Below are 24,884 nucleotides of genomic sequence, written 5' to 3'. Positions count from 1 at the left end.
TGTGTGTAAAATGTGAATGATGCCATTTCTTTAAATGTGTCACAGAAATTTGATAGCATGAAATATTAACATAGAGTGAAATAAGGGAAGAATGAAGGATATAAGGCTGGAACACAGGGATGTGGATCTCCTCCACAGATCTCAAATGGGAACATACATGATTCCTTCCCAAACTAGTTGGTATTTGTGAAAAATAAATGAGATAATACGTGGTTTCTTTTTTTTTTGTAACAAAGCATTGAATGTAATCTTACTGATAAAATCATGTTGAGTTCCTTGAAAACAAAACAAAAAATGATATACAACTTCTCAGTCATTAGAAGAATATGTATGGATCCTTGATAGGTTCCAAAAAATTCACTTTAGCTGGAGCTATCCGTTTATTGAGGGACAATTACGTGCTAGGTTATCTTTGTTATAAAACAGGATAATATAATGTATCTATTTCAGTTTCCATTTCTGTTGAGGTCTGAAAATACTAGGTGCTAATGCCTCCAGGGTCCAAAGGGAGGTGAGAAATTACACACAGGATTTTCAGATGAGGTCAACAAAAACCAGTTATGCATACTCTTAACAACGCTTCTTTCATTCCAATGTTAGAAAAGAGTGAGACTAGGCTGGGCGCGGTGGCTCACGCCTGTAATCCTGGCACTTTGGGAGGCCAAGGCGGGCGGATCATAAGGTCAGGAGATCAAGACCATCCTGGCTAACACGGTGAAAACCCATCTCTACTAAAAATACAAAAAAATTAGCCAGGCGCCTGTAGTCCCAGGTACTCGGGAGGCTGAAGCCGGAGAATGGCGTGAACCCGGGAGGCGGAGCTTGCAGTGAGCCGAGATCGCGCCACTGCACTCCAGCCTGGGCGAAAGAGCGAGACTCCGTCTCAAAAAAAAAAAAAAAGAAACAAACAAACAAACAAAAGAGTGAGATTAGGAGATTTGGAGATTTGGGGTGGAGTTTCTAAGAGGCAGGTCGTGAAACTTGGCCCAGATGTCATCCAAGTGGAAGGAAAGCACTGGCTCCATAAAAATGAGTTTGAGCAGGCAATTGAGTCACTGGGTGCTCATTTAATAAAACAGTGACAATTATATAATGTTTAGGTGACAGATTCGATGTTTTCAAATTTCTTTTCAGCCACAGAATTCCTTCCTCAAAGGAAAACTAATGATCCCAGACTTGCTCCTGTTGGCGGAGGGATGGTGAGGAGGAAAGTCAGGAGAGGTATGTGGTAGGCCCCTAAAAGTGCTGAAGGATAGTTTGAAAACCGACCCTGAGATGTCTTCAACACCTTTGGATTTTAATTTTTTTATTGGAGTGATGAAAATGTAGTAGATCCACAGATTTTTCTGAGGAAATTTCATAATGAACTTTCATACTTTAAACACTTTTAATCCTTTAAACACTTCCTGAAAGCTGTTATTCTTTGTCCTTCATATTTGAAAACGATAGTTACACGAATGGGAAGACATTCAAACACTCAGATGGCACAGGCCCTCATTCTAAGGTTTATGGCTGTTCACATTTACCCAAATCTGTTGGCTCTTTTGGGGTGCATCACCATTTGCTCAGACAAATCATCTTAGCCCTTGAGACCTGCAAGTCCTGAGAGCCCATTCCATACAATTTACAGAGGAAGAAACTGGAGATAAAAATGAATGGGTAGAATATGACTCAGCAATTAAAAAGAAACTATTGCTATAGGCATGTATCAACTTGGATGAATCTCAAGGAAATGATGTTTAGTAGAAAAGTCAACTTCAAAAACTACTTACTATATAATTCCATTTATATGATGTTCTTGAAACGACAGAATTATAGAAGTGGGGAACAGAGGGCCGGGCGCGGTGGCTCACACCTGTAATCCCAGCACTTTGGGAGGCTGAGCCAGCAGATCACCTGAGGCCAGGAGTTAGTGACCAGCCTACTCAACATGGCGAAACCCTGTCTCTACTAAAAATACAAACAAACAAACAAACAAAAAAGTTAGCTGGGCATGGTGGCAGGCACCTGTAATCCCAGCTACTCGGAGGCTGACACAGGAGAATCGCTTGAACCAAGGAGACAGAGGTTGCAGTGAGCCAAGATCGCGCCACTGCACTCCAGCCTGGGTGACAATAGTGAAACTCCATCTTAAAAAAAAAAAAAAGTGGAGAGAGGTGACTATGGCATGAGGGATTCTTGTGATAAAATTGTTCTGTAACTTGACCTTGGCGGTTGCTCCACAAAACTACACATATAATAAAATGGCATAGAACTAAATACAAACACACACACTCACACACAAACACACACAAATGATTCCATGTAAAACTGGTGAAATCTGAAGAAGGTAGGTGAATTGTTTCAATGTTAAATTTCTGGTTGTGATACTGTGTTATAGTTGAATACCCTGGAAGACACTGGATGCAGGGCATCTGTAATTTCTCTATTATTTCTTATAACTGCATGTGAATCTATAGTTATCTATAAAAAATAGAATAGAAAAATACCAGAATCTGTGTACAGTAACTGGATTGCCATTCACTTTTACGATTCTCGTGCCTTAAGTATTTTCATTAATAAAAGGATATTGACTTGTAAAAAGTCCTAAAAAGCAATGCAGGAATACCTTATTTTGAGAGGGAAAGTAGAATCACATTCCTTGGTCTCAAATTTATAAAAAAATATGATTCAATAGATAATCTTCCCTACTGATAAATTTTCAGTTTATAAATTGAAAGACGAATCTTCATTTTATAAAATGATTCACATTTAAATGGGGGAAATCTTACCAATGTTTGGATTTATAAGAAGAAATGTTTTGAATAAACTATGACACATCTACGTTAGCAAAACCAACATTGCTTCAATGCCTATGAGATTTCAATTATTTAAATCTTTTCAATTCCCTCATCAACCCTTTTTGGTAACAATATGATACAACTTAAAACACAGGTCTGACAATTAGGACAACTGGCCCCAGTGTTGTCGGTGTCATTTACCTGCTAATGACTATAAACCAAATAATGTTGAATTTCCTCATCTGTAGAATTGGGATAAAATGTCTTCCATGTCTCTCTCATTTTGCTATGAAGAACAAATAAAGGAGACACTTGTGACAGAGAACATTTGGAAATATTATGCAAACACACCACAATATCTAATAATGCAGGAGGCTGGATATAACCTCAGCTAGTTATTAACAACAGACATTCCAGCACCACAGCTGAGATACTTTAAACAGAGCTGCAATCCTTCTATACTAACCATTAGTGGCCTTGTCACCTTGGGTCAAATAGCTCACATTGATGACTTTGTCACAGAACATTTAAAAATTTATTATTCAGTGGATAAATCTATAAAACTTGCTTTAAGGGTACTAGATATCCCTGCTGCTTTATAGTGCAGCATAGAGTTTAAGATTACATACCATCACCATCCTTGATTTGACTTTCAAAGAACCTACTGATTTTCTTATTGCTGTCCCCAAGCCTACTGTCCATTTTTGGATAGCATTCCAACAATTTAATCAAATTTGGCTCCTTTAACTAGAAAAGTTCTTCACTTTATGAAAGCTTCCAATGAGGCAGGAGAGGTTTTTTTTTTTTCATATTTTACAAATTCAATCATCCAACACATATTTGAAGTTTGGACTATGTACTACGAACAATGCTGGGGACAAAGCATACACTGATCAACAGGATTGAGTTGACTGCCATCCTTTTCAGCTTATATTCTTGTAAAAGTAGGCTGACTGTGCAAAGCATTATACAAAAGTGTATTTTTTTGCATGTGCAGTTTTTAGTCATATTGAAATATCAGAACTCTTTTTTGATAACATTTTTATGTATCTCACAGGTAGCATCATAAATTTTGTATTCTATGGCATTCATTGTAAACATTAACTGCATGTGTACAAGAGGAAATAAAAAAGCCATTTTAAGATACAAAACCCTCATTTTACAAAAAAAGATGTCTAACCTTTTTTAAAATAACTTTTAATTTTTGAAACGTGTTATTTTTCCCCCAAAGATAACAATAATAAGGCAAATATGATGGATTTTATTATTGACTCCAATTATCCTTTGAAACATAACTTTCAGCTCCCACTCACTGTGGGAGGGCATCATTCCCAAGTCCATGCTTGTCCATGTGACTTACTTTAGCCAAAGGGATATTAACGAACATGACACAAGCAAAGTCTTGAAAATCGTTTGTGTTATTGGGCTGGCTTTGTTCTACTTCTGCTGACAGGATCATGCTCAGCATTTCAGGAGAGACATCTGGAGGAGAAATGCCCTAGTTGAGCTTCCCCAGCCAAGCCCACAGGAGCAGAGCCTGTAGACAATCTACATACACATGAGTGAGTTCAGCCAAGATCCCAGAGCAACCCAGCTAAGCCCAACTTGGATTAGATTACTCCCCACCCAACTCACAAACAAGCGAGTAGATAACTAATATAGAAAACAAGTCTGTAGTTTTTATGCTTTTTAAGAAGACATTATCTGGGAAGCTCAACCTATAAAGTTGCCAACTGGCAATGTTTTATAAACAGTATTTAGTAGGTTACTCAGGAATTTACCTCTCTTGTTAGAATAAAGTACCCAAAAGGCTGTTTTTACCTAAGGAGTAATAACCCACTGGTGTTGGAGAATTGAGAGCTCTGCTGTAAGTCCAAAGCTTGCTAATGACCAAAAAAAAAATCAACACTAACTTTAATCTAATTTTACTGTTAAAATAATAGGTTTGTATTATTAATTTGACTATGTTCATTGTTAACATTACTTGTTTCTCAAGTAATAGTTTACATTCAATAGTTTGTACCTGCACAAACAATAATACTCCAGAAAAGGCTGCTCATCAGAGCTGAGAAAATTGAATGCAGAGGACGTGTCATTCTATTAGGTTCGTGTGAAAGTAATTGCTGTTTTTGCCATTACTTTTGCACCAACCTAATAGTGCTGTAGTTTTAACTCTACCCTTCTCTCTTCCATCCCAGAAATCATTTTTAACAGCATTTTTGAAGTACAATTCATGTACAATAAACTGCACAGAGTGTACAATTTGATAACTTTAACAGATGTATAAGCCCAAAACCACAAGACAGTGACCATATCCATCACCCCCAAAAGTTTCTTCATGTCTCTTGTAATTCTACCCCTCTTGACCCTGAACCCCACCCCTAAAGAACCACTGATGAGCCAGAAGCATTTTAAAATTCAAGTTAGTGTGACATTGCTTTACAGATAACTCTGAATATATTATAATATTAACAAGCTTTGGACTTACAGCAGAGCTCTCAATTCTCCAACACCAGTGGGTTATTACTCCTTAGGTAAAAACAGCCTTTTGGGTACTTTATTCTAACAAGAGAGGTAAATTCCTGAGTAACCTACTAAATACTGTTTATAAAACATTGCCAGTTGGCGACTTTATATGTTGAGCTTCCCAGATAATGTCTTCTTAAAAAGCATAAAAATAGCTTGTAAGTATCTCACAGTGAAGTCAGGTATGATCATCAAGTTCTTAATCATAAATTTAATGCCTTATACTTTAGATCCAATTTTTGCCTTTTATTAAACAGGGCCTGCTATTGTCAAAACCATGTGTATAGATTCCAGCTTCACTACTTAAAAAATGTATGACTTTTGACAATTTATTAAACCTTTCTAGGCTTCAGTTTCCCAATCCATAAAGTCAGAACAGAAACATCTAACTTGCATTGTTGTTGAGATTAAATTAACTAAGGAAGGTGAAAATATCAAGTACAGCATTAGGTCCAAATTTGCTTATTAAATGTTAATTCTCTTCCCTTTTCCTCTTTTCAAACTAAAAGCACGGTAAATTTGAAGGAAGAGCATGGGTTTTGCAATTAAGAGGAGAATAACAGCCAAGCCTTCTCTTGTTCTAGCTTTGAGACAAAAATACTTAGCCTCTTTAGGGTTCTCTGGCTCCTTGTCTCTCAAGTGAGCACAATAAACATGTCTAGGAGCAATGACAGGTCAAAAGAGACACGTGTCATCTGCATGTCAATGTTTCTAGCATATGAAAATTAAAGAGATATCAGTGTTATATCAGCTGTTGAATATTTAATATTTACTGTTGACCCTTGAACTAGGGGCACCTCCCTCCAGTAGAAAATCTGCATATAACTTTTGACTCTCCCAAAATTTAACTACCAATAGCCTGCTGTTGACTGGAAGTCTTACTGATAACACAGTCAATTAACATGTATTTTGTATGTTATAGGTACTATACACTGTATTCTTACAATAAATTAAGCTAGAGAAAAGAAAATGTTAATAAGAAAGTTATAAAGAAGAGAAAATAGATTTACTATTCATTAAATGCAAGTGGATAATCATAAAGGTCTTCATCCTTATCATCTTCACATTGAGTAGACTGAGGAAGAAGAGGAAGAGGAGGGGTCAGTCTTGTCTCATGGGAGGAGGCAGAGGTGGAAGAAAATCCTTGTATAAGTGGACTCGCGCAATTCAAACCTCTGTTGTTCAAGAGTCAACTGTGTATTAACAATTAAAATTGTGGAATAATTTTTGTCAATTTGATCAATCTACCTCAGAAGATAATATAAAAATTAAATTATTTTAAAAGTCTACTTTTTGGAAATTTGTGCTTGGCAATCTGAGGGACACCCAAAACCCCTGCCTAGTTCAAATGGCTTTGAAAATGATTTTATGAAGTGAGTATAAAATAAGGTATAAATTAGGGACTGCTTTGAGAGTGAAAGTAAGTATTAAATAATAAAATAATATAATTCTTTAAGTATTTGGTTTTAGTTTTGACTAGTTTTATTATATTGATAAACCTATAAAATTTACTTTTTGCAAAAATATTTTAAAAAGTAAAATTATTTCTGTTTTATATATATATAATTTTATATATACACATTACCTGAAAATAAAATAGTACACTAAACACAATAATATTTTATTATATTTTGTCATATTTAAATCATGTATTTAGCCATATCTGTCTCTTATGCCAAGTTGTTGGTGTTACTCTGAAGACTATGTTTTTGCTTTTCCTCTATGTAGTATCATTATTTTTATTTTTTCATAAAATTGCCTGTAATTTTCCTCAAAGGTGCATTTCATAGTTACTAAATTTGAAATTGTTGACATCTTCCATAAACTATTCACAACAGACCATAAAAATTTTAATTGAAAAAATATTATCTATGGTTGCTAAAATAACCTGTAGGCATACAGCAAATTTTGCTATATAGACGATATTTTAAATTCTACTTTTTCCCCAAATTTTGATATGCTACGAATATTCTGAATTATATACTTTTTATATTGGAAAGTGCAAACATTTCAGTCAAAATATTACCTCTTATTTTGCCTCATTCAGGGTAACTACCTTCAAAAACATTTTTTAATATAAAAATTTATCATAATAGGTGTCCGTATGATTCTTTGTAATGTTGTTCCAGATTTAGAGATTGCAAAATCAGTATGGAACATAAATTTATCTAATTAAAAACAAATTCCACCAAAATATTTTCTAAGTTAAAATATCTCAAAGAAAAATTAAATCATTTTAATATTAAGTCTAGTAAATAGTTTGAGCTCTCATTGTTTAATATTTTTCCCTTCCTTATCTAGTAATATATTTCTTTTTTTTTTTTCTTTTTCTTTGAGAAGGAATCTCACTCTGTCGCCCAGGCTGGAGTGCAGTGGCGTGATCTTGGCTCACTGCAACCTCCACCTCCCAGGTTCAAGTGATTCCCACGCGTCAGCCACAGACATGCACCACCATGCCCAGATACTTTTTTTTTTTTTTGTATTTTTAGTAGAGATGGGTTTTCACCATGTTTACCAGGCTGGTCTCGAACTCCTGGCCTCAAGTGATCCACCTGCCTCGGTATCCCAAAGTGCTGGGATTGCAGGTGTGGACCACCACGCCTGGCCTTCAGGAGTACATTTCAATGTGCTTCTATCTGCAAGTTTTGTTTTTAAAAAGTTGCTATTTGTTAAAATGTTTAAAAGCTGAAGTTTTTAGTGTTTTGTTTAATTACAAACCTTGGTTAAATATTTTCAAGTGATTTCAAATAAAATGTAAAGAAAACATAAAAGGCTCATTTAGAAAAGACTAATAACTTTGTTGAACACTTAGATTGTTTACAAGTAATAATTCAAAGGCTCAGATATTTCAAAACTCTGACTGACAACAGGCATTAAAAAAAAGAAACCATGTAGTATCATGCCAAATAGTTTTTCTGTATTTAATGTATCTAATCACTTAGTGTAATTACTGTACCTAATTCACCACATATAAAAATATGTGGTAATTTTGACCAATCCAGCTTCTATAGTGATTAACACAAAAGTGAATTATGTGTACACTACATCAAGTCCAAGAACATTTATGCTTCATACATTTTATTAATTTAGAAAGCAGTCTTTGCCATGTTACTGTGCTCTACCAAAATTTACAGTTGCTTTGTCACCATAAAATTAATACCTTTATCTTTAATGACCTTTTAAACTGAATTTACAACAACATTTACAGAGAAATATAATTCACCTACAGAACGAACTTTGAAAAGTTTTACTTCAATTCAATTAGATACAAAAGTTCAACCATTATTAAAGTTAACTGGTTTTCCAATGGAAACCCTGATGACATGAATACTTGCCAAGTGCTGTTACTAATAACAACACGTTAATCACTGGTGCTTCATTCTTTTCTACACACAGAAGAAAACTTGGAATCAAAATGAACAAAATTTTCAACAATAAAACAGAACAAACTACTGCTTCCCTCGAAAAAAGGAATAAATTGCAAAATCATTTATCTAATTGAAAGAAGGCAGACAAAGAATGCTACATACAGTAATTCCCCCTTACCTGAGATGGATATGTTCCAATACCACCTGGTGGATGCCTAAAAGCGACGATAGTACCAAACCCAATTGCCCTCAATTGGAACATGTTTCTGTTCATGTATTCTACCCACAAATGTAATGCTTTTTTCATCTTAACTAATCACTTATCATGCATTGTGGCTGTAACTTTTGCAGTTTGAAGTGTGACAGCAAAACTAGCACAATTTTTTTCCCATCACAATTTCACAGATAGGTTTATTCATACTGTGGAGCTTAGCAACCTCAGCATATTTTTTTCCTCTTCTCACTTTTTTACTTAAAGGAAGCACTTTCACTTTTTTACTTGAAGCACTTTCTGACTTCTTTTTGGTGATGCCGAATCACTAGCATCACCACTCTTGTGCTTTAGGGCCATTATTAAGTAAAATAAGGTTTACTTGAATACAAGCACTGTGAAACTGCAACAGTTGATGAGATACCCAAGATGCCTACTATGTGACTAAAGGAGAGGTAGCATGTACAGCATGGATACTCTGAATAAAGAGACAGTTCACATCCTGGGTGGGATGGAGTGGGATAGCGTGAGATATCATCACACTACTCAGGAGGGTGTGCAATTGAAATCTTATGGATTGTTTATTTATGGGATTTTCCATTTAATATTTTTGGGATTCAGCTCACAGAACATAACTGAAATCATGGAAAGCAAAGCTGCTTGTTAAGGGGCCGGGTACTGTATATAATTTCATTAAAATTACATATTAAACAAAGGAAATTTTAGGCATAAAAATAGATTAGTAGCTGCTATGTACTGGAAGTGGGAGGAGGGTACTGACCTTTGGGGCTGAGGATGCTGTTCTAAATCTTGACTGTGGTGGTGGTTACACGATTGCATATATTTTGCAAAATTCAATGAACCCTACACTTAAAAGGAGTGATTTAATATATGTAAATTATATCATAACAAACTCTTACCAAAAAAAAAATGAATAAATGAAATTCATTTGGAAGAGCAGTCCTTTGATCTAAATGAAAAGTCATGCTTCACAAAATATGTCCAAGATACCTTCTGCAGAATGAATCATAATTTTTAAGTACAGTCTTCTTACATCGGTTACTGGTTTTTAAAATACATGCTGATGCTTATTCAGCAGATTTATGCATTCTGATTTTAATGTGGTCAGTGACTATAATGCAGTCAATGTGGGCACCCATGACAAATGTAAATGTCTGCATTTTCTCCCAGTTATCTATGCATCATCAATTTTCTTAGAAATGAGAATTTAATAATTCATTAAACTTATTTTTCATTTTTGTTAGGTCATTGATCCCAAAAAGGTTTATTGTAGGATTTTTTTAATACCAAAGATACTGATAAGTTCTAAATATATTGCATGTATACATACACTATAATTTCCCATATTTCCAACTGACTCCACTAACTTGTGGGCTGGTAACCTCAGGCTCTCACAGACTATGAGACTTACTAGTTGGTGTACAATGTGCATGTTGTTATAGGAAAGGAGATGATATATAGATATAGATACAGATATAGATATAGATACAAATGTTTCATATCTGAAGTGTTTAGATACAAATGTTTTTGTGTCTGAAAAATATGTGATATTGCTGGGCATCTTTCAGATTTAAACACACATTGAAGTAAAAACTATATTCACTACACAAACGTTTGAGACACTATTAGACAAGGCCACAGCCAAAACTATAAGAACTGGAGATCTGCCAACCAATCTTGGCCCTGTTTTCATGCAACAATGAATAACAATGCCTTATTACGATATGAAAAATAGGCACAAATGCTAAACCAGGTGGGACCACCTTATAATCGGCACAAATATGGGTGTGTAGTTTCCTTACCGAAGTCAAATAATATACACGTCCAAGAAAAGAATGTAAATTCCAATATATGTACATCATATCATATATGTGTATATATATACCATACTATATATACACTATATTATATTTGTGTGTATATATATTTTTACATATATATCTCTCTATATATATATTCAGTGTAAAAGTCCTATTAGTGGAGGGAAAATCCAGCAACATAGCAAGTAACTTTTATTGAAGGGATGCAAAGATAGTTCAATATTATAAAATCTGTTGAATTCATTATATTAATTGATTCAATAACACAGAAAGAATAGTCTTGATAGATAATAAAAAGACAATTGATAAAAAGGCTTAATGAAATAGGAATACATTACAAAGTCTTCTAATAAAGCACAAATATATAATAAAATATTTACCTCTCAAACAACAAGCCAGAAAACACTCATTAGAAAAACAATAAAATAATACCCCTTAAAGTTAAGAAGGAGAAGGGTTTTCTTTATGGTCACCGTGTTTTAACATTGGTCTTAAAATGCCAAAGCAATTAAACAAAAGGGAAAAAATAAGAGTTGCAAAAATTAGAAACAAAAGGCAAAATTTTTATTATTTAAGACCAGTATTATTTCTTATCTGAAAACTTCAATAATCCAACACCAGAATTATTACAAAGGATAGGAGAAAGTCAGTAAGCTGGCTGGTTAAAAAAATTAATAACATATAGAAGTTAATTTCCTTCAAATAAACAAACATGATTGAATTAGAAAAAGCAAAACAGTGAAAGAAAACTTTCTATTTTACATAGCAATTGCAAAGATAAAATTACTAGGAATAAAATAAGTACAAAATGTTTTATTGAGAACTCCCTCAAAAGGTGTAAACAATAAAAATACCTAGCAAGTTTTTGAATATGAATGTTCAACATCACAAAAATGTCATATTTCCTGTAGATCAGTCCATTAAAAATACCATCAGGATTTTTTTCAATTAGAAAATCTGATACTTAAAGTCATACAGACTTCCAAATAAGTACAATTAGTCAAATAAAATTCTGAGAACAAAATCATGGAATGAGAATTTTAAGAACATATCACAAATATTCTATAATTAAAATTGTAGTACTAAAATATACAGAAAAAGATCAGTTAATATAATAGGACAGAAAGTCAAGAAATAGAATTACATAGAGGAATATAAAATATGATAAACTAGACATTTCAAACTAACATAAAGAAGATGAATTGTTGAATAACATTGTTAGGAAATTTGTCCAATTCTTAAGTCTATAAACTCTTAGGATAGGAATTTGAAAGTAAAATAATTTTGATCCCTATATTACACTCAGTAGATTAAATTACAGAACTTATTAATGGAGGAGAAAAAAATTGAATACGTAAAACAAAACTATAGTAGAACATATGGGATATGTTTTAAAAATTATACACCTACTATGTACCCACAAAAATGAAAAATTAGAAATAATAATAATAGTAATTTCAAAATAGGGAATGCCTCTCTAAGTATGACACAAAATCTAGATATCATAACAGGGAAATTTATTAATTCATCTATATAAAAATCAAAAGACCAACCAAAACTGGGACAATGTATACAATTCGTGTTACTAATAAAGTGTTCCATTTTTAAAACTATATAAATGGCTCAAAGATGTCAAAAAAGGGAAAAACAACAATTCAGTTAATAAGAGACAATGAATATAAACAAGTAATGCTCAACAAAGCATTGAAATACCTCTTAAACATATTTAAAAATTCTGAACTTCAATTATAGTAAACAAATGGACATTAACAATCACAAGAAACCACTTTTCATCCATTAATTTGAAAACAATTCAAGTGATGACATAAAGAATGCTGAAATGCTATACAAATATTAGCCATTATTAATATCTACCAAATAATTTTATAACTTTTGACTTGCCAGAAGCAATAATACAATATATATGAGTACTGTACAGATAAACAAGAGGCCTAAATTTTTATTAATGATGTATCCTAAAACCTAAAATTACACATTTGTTGAGAGAGAAGGACAGGCTCATTTTCAGATGACTGAGATGTAGCCTAACCAAAACTGTACCAAATTAATACAACACAAAAGCTCCTTCTCATTGCCCCAGGCCCTATACCCTCATTCTTTTCCATAACTCATCAAATCACAGCAAAACATTTATCCAGATGTTAAGGTAAAAACCTTGCCCAATTTTACCTTCTATTTTATTCTCTCCATTGAAGGAATAGCCAGAACACCACAGGTAAGAGCCATCTACTTTTGTCAAACTGGATATTTGGCATTTCAATAAAATCTGAACTTCTTATGTGGATCCTTTTTTCCAGAAAATCAAATAAAACATGGTAAGACTGGTAAGTGCTCTGGTCTCTGTTCCCTTTAGTTCAATAACTGGAATAAAAGATTCATTTGGACTGACAAATACAATAAAGATGTCTGTCCAAAATACTTAATAGAACAAAAGAAAACCTTTAAAAAAAAAAAAAAAGCTTTATAGACTTGAGAGTTGGAGGGCTAACTACCCTTACTTCTTCCTGCAAGTTCATTGTGGAGAAAAGGTAAACTATTTCTGTTAAAAGATGTCAACAGTACCTGACACTGGAAAATATATTCCTCCCAATAAAAGCAGACTCAAAATACATGGAAGAATTTCCTCTATATGACCCTAACAAGGTAAATATCCAAAATGATATCACTATAATAGCTATGAGAATTAGAATATCTTCACAGACAGATTAACCTCACAACAAAAGGAAATCACTAGAGAGTACTACAGTCAGCAAATTCTAAGCAGAAAAATCTCAAAGAAAATGGATTTCCTTTTTAAAAAAAATGGACACTAGATTTTCTTTGATGAGCTAAACTGCTTTGCACAGTGAATGCATTTAGTAGTTCCAGTTATGAATCTTTAATACCTATTTTAAAACATCACTTAAATGACAAGTATTTAAAGCATAATATATCCAAAGGGGAACAAACAGCATATAAACTAGAAATGGCTAAAATCTTTAAAGAAATATCTCATTTGCAAGAGCTAGAAACTAGAAACGATACCACAAACCACCCTAGTCTGTTTACACTTGCTATACAAGCACATTTTAGAGGCAGTATGATATAGTAGAAAAATCACAGGCTAATACGATATAGTAGAATTCTGGGCTTGAATTTTGTCATCTTTGACTCAAAAAGTGGGTGCTGCCTTCCACCTTGCTGGGTTATTGGGTTGTGACAGGAACAGAAAAAGCACCAGCACAGTACACAGCATGCATGTAGACATGCCCAAGATGATAGACACTATTATCACTAGAGTTTGTAAAAGAAATTTGTGCTTGAACCACGTGAAAATAAGAGGCTGGAAGGCAGTCCAGTATTCTCTCTCAAAACTAAAGGTAATCATGCAATAGTGAATAAAAGGAACACCAGGTACCACTAAAGGGAGATAAATATAATTAATACTCAGCCCTGGCCTTCAAAGAAGTTGAAATTCTTTTACTCAAAGAAATATTTACTGAGCAAAGACCATTTCAACTATAAGTCTAAGCAATGGGAGTAATGACATAGTTAAGGCTTCAAGGAGTTCATGGTCGAGTGTTAAAATATGAAAGCATATAATTATAGCACATATAAAAGCTGATTAGAGGAATGGGCAAGGCCATGTGGAAGTATAGAGGAAATGTCATGTAACTTTACTCGGAGCCTCAGAGAAGGAGTTTGATAGAATGTAATCTTCAGGATGGATCTTGAACAAAAAGCATCTTGCTCTTCAAGTGAAAAGCAGAGTCCCAAAACCATGAAAGAGCAGGGAATTTAGAATGAGTATGTGTGTAGCCTGGGAGACAGTGGTTGGAAAAGATTCTGCAGAATCATCTTGGGGTCAGATGATGCCAAGGACATTGGACATTATCCAAAAGGCAGCAGGGAGCCAACGGATGGCTCTAAGCAGGAGTGTTACATGATTAAGTGGTAATATTGTTTTTAATGGAAATCACTCTGGGAACAATGGAAACTGAACAAGTGGGAGTAGAAGGGACTGATGGTCACAGGGGTCTAGTTAGAGAAAGGCTGCAATTGTAGAGATAAGAAAAAGATGATCAAAATTAAAACAGAAGCAATAAAGAGGGAATTGAGTGCCAAATTAGGGCATTTCTGCAGTAAAATATTAAAAATTTGATAATTAATTAGATGTGTAGGCAGTCAAGGCCAACTCAGATTTGCAGCTTGAAGAACTGGATGGGTCGTGATGCCAATAATGAGGCTGGAACATGTAAGAAAACAAATAGGTTTCAAAGGCTAGAAAAGATTATTAGTTCATTTGGGGACATGTGGCATTTGAAGAGTTTATGTGACAAAGATGGTTGTATTAACAACTATAAAGGAAAGCAAAACATATCTTCCAGGGAATTTATAATCCAATAACTATATTTGCCTGTTTAAATTACTGAGAAAGCTCTTCAATTGCTCCAGTTGCTAAATATGAACTAGGTCATAGGTGAAGTTGAAGTCTCATCTTTGATGTTTGTATTTTGGATTTTAAACACAGCATTTAGATGAGATCAGCAAATATACACTGCCAGGGCGAAGCATACTATCTTTGCAGCAGTTCCAACTCTTTACCTTTTACTGTTGGGATTTCTCCAATCAAGTTCACTGGCACTGAATTCCAGCAAACCCTCAATTCTTTTTCTTGACCAAGGACATAACTCTAGAATAATACAGGGGTAAACCGCCCTGGAGGAGAAGAGTAGTCAGCTGTGTGGTGAGAAATAAATCTATCACTTCCTTAAGAGAAAGTTAACTCCCTGGGAGAAAGAAACATTCCTAAGAAAATGAACACATCAACTTCACTGCATTCTATGGAACCTTTATTTTAAAAAGCATTATTAGAAGAGATAGTAAAAAGAAACATCCCAAGTCTAAAGTTGGCATCTACTGTAGTGTGCTTTAGACTGTAGAACATGGGAAGGTTGAGCATTTTGGAAGTTTTTTAACTAGGCATAGATGGCACCATAGTTTTTTACCAAAATATGGATCTATCACTTCCAATGGCTTATTATAACCAAAAACTGTGGGTTTAAAGATCTTTTATGGCTGGTCTAACCTACTTTCCATTGCCCTCTTACTTCTACATTGACCCCTTAACACCCTTTAAAATGCCTCTTATTCTCACTAAAGGCTCTTTCCAGCCTCAATGACAAGTACTGTACAAAATGGCAAATTAAATAGAATATTGTTTTTGCACCTATCATATATGATACAATCATTCCCACCCAAAGTTATTTATTATATGAAGCCCTCTCAGATCATTCCTGCATAGAAACTATTCCTCCCTCACCCAAATGTGCATAGCCCTTTGTCTGCACCTTCCGAATTACACTTATCTTTTTCTAATCTATATTATAGTAATTTGTGCATGTTACATTGCCCCATTTGAGAAAAAGATAATCCTGATTTATTCCAAATATCCTAGCATGATGGCTTTGTGTATAGTCGGTATTCATTGAATATTATTAGAAAAATGATTGGGCCAGGTGCAGTGGCTCACGCCTGTAATCCCAGCACTTTGGGAGGGCGCGGTGGGTGGATCATGAGGTCAGGAGTTCAAGACCAGCCTGGCCAAGATGGTGAAACCCCGTCTCTACTAAAAATGCAAAAAAATTAGCCAGGCGTAGTGGCGGGCATCTGTAATCCCAGCCACTTGGGAGGCTGAGGCAGAGAATTGCTTGAACCGGGGAGGCGGAGGTTTCAGTGAGCCAAGATCGCACCACTGCACTCCAGCCTGTGCGACAGAGTGAGACTCGTCTCAAAAAAAAAAAAAAAAAAGAAAAGAAAAAAGAAAGAAAGAAAGAAAGAAAAGAAAAGAAAAAGAAAAAGAAAAATGATTGAGTGAATGAATAAAGTACACATTTCTTTAGAAAGACTGTGCCTCTTCCAGAAGTATGTTGAGTCTAGGATATCTCAGAAACTAGTAACTCAGGATCCTCAATATGCTTCTGTAAAGACTTTTTGTCCTTTGCCAGTCTCATTGGCCAGAAGAGGTCTCATGCCATGACCTTTGAACTGACAGTAATGAAAAATGTTAGAGCCTAGAAAGACTATATCGTGGACACAATTTCAATTTTCAGCATATTGCATGTCCATTTTCTCTATATAATAATGTCAAAATTATCTGATGTTAGCTTTTAAGACTGTGCAATACAACTTTTCTTATTATTTGTATATATCACTAATCAAAAGAAAATCATTTCTGGTAAAGACATAAATCCAATTCCTGTAATTCTAACACTTTCTTCATTGTAGTGAAGTTATCAGAACCCCTGTGATAAGTCCTTTAGAGGGCACAGAATTCATCTACAAAGTCAAGAGTATGATAATGGGTACATTATCCTTCTCCCTATGCTTCTAACATTAAGAGATCTATGTATCTTGATGAAAGCAAAAAGATAAAAAGAAAAAAACCACTGAGAATTTCCTCTGTAGAGGAAGTATTTCAATTTTAACAAATTTCTTTTCTTTTTTCTTTTTTTTTTTTTTTTTTTAAGACAGAGTCTCACTCTGTCACCCAGGCTGGAGTGCAGGGGCATGATCTCAGCTCACTGCAGCCTCTGCCTCCTGGGCTCAAGGGATTCTCCTGCCTCAGCCTCCCAAGTAGCTGGGATTACAGGTGCATGCCGCCACACCCGGCTAATTTTTGTATTTTTAGTAGAAACGGGGTTTCACCATGTCAGCCAGGCTGGTCTCGAACTGCTGGCCTCAAGTGATCTGCCCGCCTCAGCTTCTCAAAGTGCTGGGATTACAGGCGTGAGCCACTGCGCCCAGCATCAATTTTAACAAATTTCTTTGGACCATTTCAAACAGGCTATATAGAAGTGCATAAAATATATGCAAATATTAATGAGTTTCTAAACAACCATTATTTTGAATACTTTGATTGGAATCTTCTTGATGGAGTCCACTGGGCTACAAACTTCCTTTAAAACTTAAATTTTTGTCTTAGTAAACCAAAAGGGAAGAAGTAGTCTGCCCAAATTTTGATATGCCTAGAAAATGTAGGCTAATCCACCATTATGTTTGAAAATGGATACTTCCCTCTGAAAGCTTTGTATCTTTTTTAAAAAGCTGTTTTTCTCAAATGGTATCCTGTGACAAACAATTGTACTAAAAATACTATTTTTTCAAATATAAATACATTGGTATATATTTTTTCAAATATATACCAATGTGTTCCCTTATTGTACTTTCCCTTTGTCCAAATTAATATTTACTTAAAGCAAAAGTCTAAACAGAAAAGATTTTCTTAAATTACAGCAAATATGTTTAAAAAAAAAAACTATGGAGAAGTGAACTAGTTGCAGGCCATAACATTAGGAGTGTGTGTGTGGTGTATGTGTGTATGTGTATGTCTTAGAGTGGTACAAGTGAGTGGTTTTTGCTATGTGTAATAATTCAAAAAACTTAATTGGAATTACTTTTTCTTTTTCCCCCTAAGTGGGGTATACGTATTTAAGATTTCTAAGGTTCTTAGTTTTTCTAAGTCTTATTACACTTCAGTTAAATACAAACCATAAAACATATTTCAAGAGTAAATATATTTAGTGGTAATTTTACATAATATTTTTATTTTTCAATAATGGTCGCAAATTATATTGCATATCAGAAAAAAATAGCCTCAATTAATAATCCACAAGTGTCTTTCAATCCTGACAGAGCTCACTTTTTAAATATTAAAAAGAAATATTATAATATGTAAAATAATAAAGTGTCACTAAGTTATAAAATGTATTATTAACTTCTATTATGTTGCCCTGTGATAATATCTCAACTGATAAATAGTAGGATTATGTTATAGAGTTTTATGTTGTCATATATTTATTTTTCCTGGGAGGATTTTCAGATGATGTCTTACATTGTTTTATTATTCTCCAATAAAATAAATTAATAAGGCTAATAATAATACTGCATGTTGGGTACATTAGCAAGGCAGTTTGCCAGGGTTGTTGTTTGCTCTCTAATTTTTTTTTTCATAAAAATTGTCCAAAATAAAATAAGAAACTAGCATGACCGTAAAATATACTTCACAAATAAGGTAAAAATTATACCAACTCAGCATATTACATATTCAGTATAATTAACATTATTCACTTTCCAGCAAAGTTTTTGAGTAGGTGGCAATTTTGTAAATTTAAAATTTGTAAATAGTTTTCTCTTGCAAAAGAAAATAAATGACAGCTATAAAAATCAAGAGAAGTAAGGATTATCATAGGAAAATAGTTTCAGAGATAGTAATTATAAAACTGTATCAACAAGAAACAATGGCATAAGAAGATAAAGTAAATAGCTAGCTGGAAAAATGGTATACCCATTATTCTAGATATACCAAAATTTGTGGCTAAAATTTTGTTTAAGGTATTTTAAGTTTCAGATTATTCAAGTCATCTTGCTATTCAAAAAGAAAAAAAAAAGAAAGGAAAAGAAAATGAGAAAAGAAAACCCTCTTTCATTGAGTGGGGGTTTCTTGGGAGGAGAGGTGTTCACTAAATGTTGTAAACAAAACCTTGCCAAAGTCAACCTTTATGTTACTTATCACCTTCAAATTTGCTTCTGTGACTGTCAGATTTCATGCAAACTGGTTCCCTCCAGGAATCCCCCAGATGCTGTGGAGCACAGACCAAGCATGGTCTCCAAAAGACTTTTTGATTTCTTACTATACTAAATACAGGTATGTCATGATGGTCTTCTTTAAAAGTAAGGATTTAAAGTATCTAACCTATCTTATTAACATTAATGTGTAGCCAACATAGAAAAAGAACTATTCACAAGTACCTCCATCTCTCCCTACATGCCCTCCTGCTTATCATGCATATCACTATAGTCAGAGTCAGAGGCCAAGATATTTCCACGCTGATGATTTAAAGCCCCTCTCATTAGCAATTGATATCTGAATGTATCACTGTAGTAATTCCCAAGGCTGTGCTGGGATGATTCACTACACATTACACTTCATTCAACTTTAAATGGCAATGAGATAAACAATTACCATTTGCCAATTACCTCATTTTCAATAGACAAATTCAGGATCAATGTTTACAGCCTTTTAGTTTTGGATGTTCAACTTCAAAAAAAAAAACATCCACATGAAACTGATCAGTACCTCAGGTAATGAATAGTAAAATAGTAGTACCCGCCATCACGCATGGTAAAACACAGCAGTGGTGATTTTGTGTGGAGCTTCAGTGGTGTGGTAGTGGCAATGGCAGGGACTTGAAGTTTTCCTATAATATTTATCATTATTATCTAAAAAAGACATACGTAATAACATTACACCTCATATATAACATCTAACACATTTAGAATATAAAAGGGAAAAGAATGGCTAGATGTAAAGATAAAAACACTTATGAAGTGACCAAATATCCACACAAACTACCATGATTAAACTAGATGTCAAAAATAAAAACTGAACAAAATTAAAGTGATTCATTTCTTTCTCATGTAAACTTTTCCAACTATCCCTGAAGCATAAGTCCAAGACTTGCTTCCCACCCAAAGATAAGACTGTGTATTTAGACTACTCGAGTGGAAATGAAATTAGTATTGCTCTCCCATATCAGCTCCAAGAAATATACAGAGTAAAAGCAATGACACTTGAACCACTAAGAAGGACTTTAGGATAAATGAGTTTCTCTGAGTCTCAGCAGAAAAATGGAAGACAGTGCACAGAAGCAGGATAAGCTACAAAGAAGATGAGGATATTCGTAGTGAAACCAACTGAGAGTATTTGTTAGGGGTGGTAGTACAGACTCCTAATTACAGGGTTAAAGCCAGCTAGGAAGATCCACAGGGTCAAGTAGAGAGCTTGAGAAGCCTGAGAAGGAGTGGGGACCTGACCGTGGTCCTGAAAGAGAACAACTTGCAGATGATAACGAACCGTCTGCTAGCAACCACACAACATCCTATTTTTTTCCTACTGTAGCTTAAATGAGCTAAATGTCCAATAATATTCGTACTCAAAAAAAAAAAAACTAAAAACTTTCTCTTATCATCAAATCGTCTTTATTCATGTCCTTCTTCCTGAACAGCCTCTGCTTGAGTGTTAGGCTCATTTCAGGATTAAAAGATACGCTATTCTAGCTCAAAAGCAGGAATCAAGGTTCTGACAAACTCACAACACTTAAAATTCTACAGAAAGCTTACACTTGGCAATCCTGCATTTCTTAAACTCAGATAGAAAATCATACCTATCCGAAATATATCACGGAATGAAGCTCCAAGAAAGAACACTCCAAGCTCTCCTTTTGATCTAGGGAGCCTTGAAACTCTAGAAAGATTAGGGACACCGATATTCCCCTTTTCACCTCAGAAAATTACAACCAATTCCCTAAAGATACACCAAAATGCAGGTCCCACAGTGAATACGGGCGTCGGTCTTTCCTCAGGCTGCGTTTCAGTCCTTAACAAACCCAAGAACTCAAGAGAGCCAACTATTACACCAATACAAAGTGTTAATACTACACCAAACCATGAGGGAACAAATTTCTCCGCACAAAAGATACCTTGGCAAGAACAGAAGAAAATTCACTCCGCTGGTGCAAAAGGCAAGGTGGGAGCAAAAGTAACGTGTACGAGAAAAATCAGTCTCAGAAAATGCCATACCACTCGTTCAAGTGTAAGACTTACGTGTTCCGTCAAAACGGGTGGCGATGGTGTCCAGGAAGGTGTTTTGCGGCGCCAGTAATCCTTTCATAACCGGCATTTTTCCAGCGTGGTGTGAAATTCTCCATCAAAGTTTGTCCAGAAGGATGGTTCGAAAGGAAAGTGCCAAGAAGGGAGAAGGGGAACCTGATGACGGCAGGGAAGGGGGACCCGGCCTGACGGCGGGGCCGAGCAGGGAAAGTGGAAGGATGGAGGGAGAAAGGGAGAGAGTTCCAGCCGCCCCGGCTGTGGCAGGAGGAGCCCCGAGAGCGCTCCCCGAGCCCGCCCCGCACCTCCAGGCTCAGCCCGGCGCAGGCTCCCTCTCCCGCCCCCTCCACCTCCGCCAGCTGCTGAAACCCCCCCACCGTCCCTCCGCGGGCAACAGTGCCCGCCAGGCGCCGCCGCGCGGTGCCTCGCCCCCCACGTCGCCCGCCCGGAAAGAGCCCGCAGTGGCCCGGGGCGCCGCGCCCTGACCGACGTCTCTGGGGTCTGGGAGGGCGGCGCTGAGAGCTGGGAGAGGCGCTGAGCCTCCCGGTCTCCACGGGGCGCCGGGAAAGGAGAGCGAGCGCAACTCCCACCCCCCGGGAGCCAGTGAACAAAGACCCCTTTGTTCCCTCTCCGTCCCACTCCCGGGGAGACTGGAGTCCCGTGGGTGTGGTATTGGAGAAAGGGAGGAGACAGGTCGGGGCAGGTATCCGGCCTCAGCCTAGAACTTAGGAGGGGGAGGCCCCCCAGTGGTGTCCAAGGGAGCAGAGGCAGCCAGGAGCCCCACGGGAAGGCGGCCCCCTTCCGGAGCACCTGCCATTGCGAGCCCACGCGACAGGGGCAGGGCAGCCCGAGTTAGTTGTGAGGCCCATCCCCAGTCACCAGGGTCTTTTAGTCCGGGAAACTGGCCCCGAGCTCCAAAAAGGGGTGCTTCAGCCCTTCTCCCCAAATTGCCGTTGGCCTCCCCAAGCCATCCCAAACTTTAAAAAAATAGCCTTTTGAACGGACAATGGATGGTTTCCCATTCTCCGGTAAAATGTGAATAAAGCATTTCTAAAAAAGTTTGCTATTTTTATTAATTTGCAAAATACCACGTAAGTAAAAACAGTAAGGCTGCCTTCCAAAAATAGCTTCAAACACAAATCCCCTAGCCTGCCCCCCTTTCCCCAGCCCCCACTCTCGAAGACTGACACCTCCAGGAAGAAAGCCTGGCGGACGGCCAGGAACTGAAGGCGTCTCAGAAAACCAAAGTAGTCTCTCCCAGTCCTCCCCCCTGGCCCCCCGCGGGGACTCCCTCTCGGCCAACGTTCTGCGGGGAAAGTCGCCCAAGCCTGCGGCACAGCCCTGTGGGGAGTGCAAGGGGACACCCAGAGCCCGAACTTTATAGAAAACTCTGCAAGGGAGGGGGAGTGTGGAAGGGAAGTTGAGAGCCCAGGGTAGAAAAACAAACGTAAGCCCAGGTGCTAGTGCACCCGGAAGGAAAGGAGGGAAAAAGCAAACAGGTGTCAGAGCCGCGGCGAGGCAGCTCTGATCTCCAGGAACTCGGGCGTGGCGGGAGGAGGGAGGGAGGGCCCACCCCCCGCCCCCTTACTAAGGGGGTTTCTTGTTTCAATTATCTCGGCTGTTGGGGCTTCGGGGGGGACCCCGCGGGTTTCGTCACGTCTGCCTTGGGCTCCGGGAGGGAGGGGGAGAAGAGAGAGAAGCGGCATCCCCCTCTCCCCGCCCCCAGGCCCCCTTTCTCGTGATGCACTTCCTGCGGCCGAGGATTCCCTTTGTGTTGAAATTCGAGAAGATCCGGCAGAGGCTCTAGGCTAGCCGGGCGGGGGCGCGCCGGGGAGGGGACGGGATTCCGGAGTGGGCGGCGCGGGGCGGCCATCCCAGAAGAGAAGCTACCAACGTGGGGTTCCTCGCCCAGCTGCACCCTGCTTCTGCCGCAGGTCCGTCCCTGTCCTCCCCTCAATCCTTGTGTCTCACCCCAGCTTCGCTTTTCGGAAACCGAGCTCACGCGGGTGGAGTCCCCCACGCGGCGAGCCGATCGCAACTGCAGGTGGCTATGTGGTTCAGTCTTGGGCGGAGCTGGGGAGAAAAAGATGAGGGAGTCCCTGTTGTTTGGGTGGCGCATCGTGTCCCAGAAAATTCAGGCTGTTGCTGCCGATGTAAAACGGAGATAAACGCCACCCGTGAATTGGCTCGAAGTTCAGGATGAAATGTATTAGTTGTAAGCTATGACTGTGGTTCATAACAATTTGCACGGTAGGGCCGTGTGTGTAAAAATTGTTTCCTCGTGGTCCTGATCTATGTTACCTAATATATGAAATCACTGCAAGAAGCAAGCCACAGAGTGGCTTAAAAATGACAACCCAAAAGAAAGCCCCAGTTTCATGGCAAAAGGAGCCTGGCATTTATCATTCACTGTCTCCCCTCCAACACCTATTATGTGTCAGGAACTGTGCTAGGCATGGCAAGATCCCTGCCCTAAATTCAAATTCAAGCCCTGTATTCTACTGAACTGCAGTAGATGGACCTAACTATCTCTTATATCCTTTGCCCACCAAGAAGTGTTTCTTAATGAAGACAGCCATCACCACTCTGGTCTTGAGTTCCAGGCCCTTTTTAAGTTCTAGCCCGAAAACCTAATGTTCATCCTAAGGGTTTGTGGCATCAGTGAGGCCAAATTGTGCCATTAGAACATGACCTCCATCCAAGTTTAAGTATATTAAATCCCTTTAAACATGTTTTGCCACCTGGAAAGCAAAGACCGTGAAAGAAGCACCATGGGAGTCTGGAGTTTTCACTATCATCTGCCCCAAATCACCAAATCTCATGTGCTTTCCTTAAGGAAATTTTCCCACCGTCCCCACTTATTGACACAAAAAAACCCAACTCATTTTGTTGCAACTCATTTTATTGACACAAAAAAACCCAACTCATTTTATAGTAGATCACACACTACAGGGATGTGATCTTTCTCTACGGACTAAACGAGACAATGCTACAAGAATACAGGATAACGACACAATAGAGTAAACTTAATGCCCTCATTAAAAATATTGATGTTCATGAGAACACATGGACACAAGGAGGGGAACATCACACACCCGGGCCTGTTGGGGGATGGGGGGCTGGGGGAGGGATAGCATTAGGAGAAATACCTAATGTAAATGACGAGTTGATGGATGCAGCAAACAAACGTGGCACATGTATACCAATGTAACAAACCTGCACATTGTGCACATGTACCCTAGAACTTAAAGTATAACAATAATAATAAAAAATTCATGTTCACAGAAAAGATCTTTTTCTTTCACTTTAAAATGTAAAGGAAGGCACAAAATCCCTATAACCAGACCAAGGTACTCTATTATGTACTATAGAAGGCCTCTAGGTAAAACCAACCTAGGCAAATTTCACTGATACAATAAACTGCCCCAAACCCTATTGACTTAAAATGTCAACAATATTGTATTTTGCTTTCAGATCTCCAATTTTTACA

At 37.1% G+C, this 24,884-nt stretch overlaps 1 protein-coding gene across 1 annotated transcript in view; it reads right to left on the bottom strand.

Annotated features, from left to right (window-relative positions):
* The window catches only part of KCNH8 (potassium voltage-gated channel subfamily H member 8), a 393,974-nt gene extending 372,247 nt beyond the window's left edge, over positions 1 to 21,727 (bottom strand). The window contains exon 1 of the mRNA XM_001162672.6: positions 21,392 to 21,727. Within this exon, the coding sequence (XP_001162672.1) occupies positions 21,392 to 21,467 (76 nt within the window). The 5' untranslated portion in view covers positions 21,468 to 21,727. The remainder of the gene's footprint in view (positions 1 to 21,391) is intronic.
* Positions 21,728 to 24,884: the final 3,157 nt, after the last annotated feature.

Source organism: Pan troglodytes, chromosome 2, assembly GCF_028858775.2.
Source record: "Pan troglodytes isolate AG18354 chromosome 2, NHGRI_mPanTro3-v2.0_pri, whole genome shotgun sequence".
Lineage (NCBI taxonomy): Eukaryota > Metazoa > Chordata > Mammalia > Primates > Hominidae > Pan > Pan troglodytes.
Note: the sequence above shows the minus strand (reverse complement) of the source record. Positions and strands in the feature narration are given on the sequence as shown.